This window comes from Penaeus japonicus, unplaced genomic scaffold (assembly GCF_977035675.1).
Source record: "Penaeus japonicus unplaced genomic scaffold, GWHDUDI00000001_assembly GWHDUDI00000009, whole genome shotgun sequence".
Classification (NCBI taxonomy): domain Eukaryota; kingdom Metazoa; phylum Arthropoda; class Malacostraca; order Decapoda; family Penaeidae; genus Penaeus; species Penaeus japonicus.
Window position 1 is genome coordinate 2,880,749 of NW_028234411.1, and position 4,501 is coordinate 2,885,249.

General features: G+C 53.3%; 1 protein-coding gene across 1 annotated transcript in view; it reads right to left on the minus strand.

Moving 5' to 3' along the window:
* The window catches only part of LOC122265760 (serine/threonine-protein kinase gek), a 35,892-nt gene extending 35,550 nt beyond the window's left edge, over positions 1–342 (minus strand). The window contains exon 1 of the mRNA XM_086539470.1: positions 270–342. Coding sequence (XP_086395596.1) covers positions 270–342 — 73 coding nt within the window. The remainder of the gene's footprint in view (positions 1–269) is intronic.
* Between the last annotated feature and the right edge of the window lie 4,159 nt (positions 343–4,501).

The following is a 4,501-nucleotide window of genomic DNA, read 5'->3' on the forward strand; positions in this document are numbered from 1 at the left end:
CCTCCCCTTCCCCTGCCTTCCCCCCTCCCACCCTGTCCACGTCAGACGCCACGTCGCGTCGTCCGTCCCTCATTCCTTCCTCGTCCTCGTCCTCGTCCTCATTCCTCTCCCTCTCCCTCTCCCTGTCACAACGCCTCGCACAACGAGTGTCAGCGCGACAGGAACCGTTCTGTTCACCTCTCTCTCCTTCGCAAAATTCGAGACACATTAAAAGAAAAGAAAAAAAAGAAAAAAAAAAAGAAAAAAGGAAAAAAGAAAAAAAAACATACGACTCGCATCCGCTGCGAATATTAGCGTCCGCCAACGACCGGGCGCGGGGGCCACCGTGGGAACCGTAGACATACCTGAGCCGCCGCCACGACACCGCTGCCGCTGTTCCTCCTGCCACCCGCCCCCGACGGCGCCGCTTCGCCTTCATGATATCTGCCCCGGACGCCCGCCACCACCCATACACCCATCCACCCATACACCCATCCAACCACCCACCCACCCTACTCACCCGCCCCCTCTCATACTTCGCTCCTTTTATCTTTCTTACGAAAACAAAAATAATACACCCATAAGCCGGCTACATACGCCCACTCACTCAATCAAGTACCTAACAGGACTCCTGTTCTCTAAAGCAAGGTCAAATTGCGCTCACTCGAGGATAATAAAATGCTAAACCACAGCGTCGCTCCCAGGCTTTCCCTGGCTTTCGCAAATGCAAAGCAGGTCATTTCCACCTCGTGACCAAAACTATGCAGCATCTAGGTTCTGCATAAATAAATTTCAATCTGAGCGTGTGGACTCGCAAGCAGATCCGAGCAACTGATTTATGCAACAAAACTTTAAATGTGTAGGCTACGCGAAGGCACACCAGCTGAGAGATGGGATTGGTACCAAAGTGTTCGGTATTGGTACCAAAGCGTCCGGGATTGGTACCAAAGCGTCCGGGATTGGTACCAAAGCGTCCGGGATTGGTACCGAAGTCTCCAGCCACTACGTTCTGCACAAGGATATATCTGCTCCAAGACTGTTATACAAAAATGAAAGAGATGCCACAGAAACAGCAAGTTCGAGCACGTTCTCTCCCCGAGCGCTTGAGGGAGAAGTGTGACGGCACAGGACTCGAGGGGTCCTGCCCACAACAGGTGGTCACAGCCCGCCCATCCTACGGCCAGGGGAGGGCGGGTATCAGGGGCGTGTGTGTGTGTGTGTGTGTACGTGCAAGCAGCTCCCAACTGGAAGTAAGGGACACACAACTTTAAATGCGTACGTGCTACTCCACAAGCCACGCATAAAGACACGGCAGTTGAGCGACGGAATTGATTGTGCGTCCCCTTTTACGCTATACTGGAGCACACACAGGAATGGGAATCGGCTTCCTCACTCCAAGCTCGCTAAGCCACGGGGACGGTGCCACTCCGTGAGGCTTAGTCGGTGTCACAGACCTGTCAGAGCTTTCCCACTTTCCGCCTTCCTCTCCACCCTTTCCACCCCTCTCATCCCTTTCCAGGCCACTTCACCCTTTCCACCCCACTTCACCCTTTCCACCCCACTTCACCCTTTCCACGCCACTCCACCTCTTCCACTACCCCCTCCAACCCATCCACTCCACTCTCCCCCACTACTCCATCTACCCCATCCACCCTTCCTACCCCACTCCACCCCTTCCACCACCTTCCATCCCTTCCACCTTTCCCACCAGGCACCGCCCAGACAGACACACACACTCCCGAGTCGAAAGTCCCATGATTGTTCCTTTTCCCTTTACATTTTTATTTTACCCCCACGGCATTGTCTTGCTGCCAGCTCTTTGTTCGGGGATAACATGTCACGATTCCCAGCGCTATTCCCACCGCGGAATCAGGACGCTGCTTATTCCCTGGGAGGGATATAGATAGATATATATATATATATATATATATATATATATATATATATATATATATTTGTGTGTGTGTGTGTGTGTGTGTGTGTGTGTGTGTGTGTGTGTGTGTGTGTGTGTGTGTGTGTGTGTGTGTGTGTGTGTGTGTGTGTGTGTGTGTGTGTGTGTGTGTGTGTCGCTGTGTGTGCACATGCGTGCGTTCCCGCGTGCATGTGCGTGCTGCCCTAGTCCAATATTCCAATAACAGGAGTTACGTCTTTTGTATAGTCAAGAACCTTGCCGCACATGTTTATACTCTCTTTGCTCAGATCCTGCTCACTCTTCCACTTTTTTTCTCTCATTAAAGAGAAAAAAAGAGAATGAACAGAACCCACTCTGACAAATGTAGCTAAAGGTATAAATGAAACTGATCTAACTTCATAAAAAAAATAAAAAACAAACAAAAAAAACAACTAAACGAACACAAAATCACACACACACACACACAAAAGTCACCCTTTCCCTGTATTTTCTTTCTCTCAAAAAATAGTTAAAAACAGTAACCCTGACACCCCTCCTCCCACAGCTGTGTCTTTCCCGGCATCGATCTCCTCTTGCTTCTCCCCTGCACGGCTCACCCACTCCCGCCCTGGGCCCCTTGGGCATCCATCCTTCAATCATTCATCTCCCTCGCTGTCTCACTCACCCTCCTTTACCCCCCCCACCCCTCAACCCCCACCCCTCTATCCCCAACTTCCGACTCCTCACAAGAACCCAACTTCCGACCCACAATACTCTCGCAGGAATAGCATACATATCCATAGGCCTACACAACAAACCCACCTCGTTCATACTCCTATCCCCCTATCACCCTACCCCACACCCCTCACCCCATACCCCATACCCCATGGCCCCTACCCCACACCCCTCACCCCATACACCCTACCCCATACCCCCTACCCCACACCCCTCACCCCACACCCCTCACCCCATGCCCCCTACCCCCCACTATCCCCTCCACACTAAACCTGCGCCCGGAATCGGCAAGGCCTTGTCCTGCGATGGCTCTAATGACCCCCGCCCGCGCCTGCCCACACGGACGTCGGCCATCGCACTTCCTTCTCCTTTGGGTCATGCTTTGACCTCCTTCACGTTCTCGCTCTTGAAAACCACTCCTTTCCCCTCTTTTCCTTCTTATTTCCGATCCCAATCTCAATGTCCTCGTTTTCGTTTTCGTTTTCGTTTTCGTTTTCCTTCTCCTTCCCCTTTTCCTATTCATTTTCCTTTACCTTCTCTTACCCGCCTCCTCCATCAGGTCGCGAGGGAGGGTGAGGGGGGAGGGAGAGAGGGGGGAGGGAGAGAGGAGGGATAGGGAGGGAGAGAGAGGGAGGGAGAGAGAGGGAGGGAGGGAGGGAGGGAGGGAAGACGAGAAGAGGAGGGGGAGGAGAAGAGAGAGGAGGAGAGGAGAAGAGGAGAGAGAGGGAGAGGGGAGGAGAGAAGAGAGAGGAGAGAGAGAGAAGAGAGAGAGAGAGAGAGAGAGAGAGGAGAGAGAGGGGGAGGGAGAGAGGAGAGGGAGGAGGGAGAGAAGGAGAGAGAGAGAGAGAGAGAGAGAGAGAGAGAGTGAGAGAGAGAGAGAGAGAGAGAGAGAGAGAGAGAGAGAGAGAGAGAGAGAGAGAGAGAGAGAGAGAGAGAGAGAGAGAGAGAGAGAGAATGTAGAGAAGGAGAAGCGACTATACATCTGGCCAGGCCGACCTTCCCGGTCCTAGAGAAAACATCGACCCAGCTGACTGAAGCAGTTTTAGGCTGCTAGTTACAACGGACGCCGGTTTACATACAGTATGGCGAATGGCGAAAGGCGAAACCCAGGGAGGGCGAGAGAGAGCGATAGAGAGAGAGAATATCAGAGTAAGAGAGTTAGGGAGAAAGTGAGGGAGTAAGAGAGAGAATAAGACAGGGTAAGAGAGAGAGAGAGAGAGGAGGAGGAGAAAGTGAGGGAGTAAAGAGAGAGAGAGAGAGAGGGTAAGAGAGGAGAGAGAGGAGAGAGGAGTATGGACGACGAGAGAAGAATGAGCCCAAGGAGAAGGAGAGAGAGAGAGATTGAGAAGAGAGATTGTCAGAAGAGAGAAGAGAGCAGGATGAGAGAGAGAGAGAAAGAGAGAGGGGGGGCGGGGGGAAAGACGGAGGAATAAGGAGAAAGGAGAGTTATGGAGCTGGATAGTTAGGATGAAGAGGAGGAGGAGAGGAGGAGGTGGAGGAGAGGAGGAGGAGGAGGAGGAGGCGGAGGGGAGAGGAGGAAGAGGAGGAGGAGGGGCCGAAGAAGGAGGAGGAGGAGGGAGAAGAGGGGGAGGAGGAGGAGGAGGAGGAGGGAGGAGGAGGTGGGGCGGGAGGGAGGAAGAGGGGAGGAGGAGAAGGAAGAGGAGGAGAAGGAGGAGGAGGAGGAGGAGTTGGAGGGAGAAGGAGAAGGGATAGAAGGAGAAGAGGAGAAGGAGGGAGAAGGAGAAGGAGAAGGGGCGAAGGAGAACCGGAGAAGAAGGAGGAGGAGGAAGGTGGAGGAGAGGAGGAGGAGGAGAGGAGGAGGAGGAGGAGGAGGAGGAAGGAGGAGGAGGAGGAGGAGGAGGGCGGGGGAGGGGGAGAAGGAGAAGGAGAAGGGAG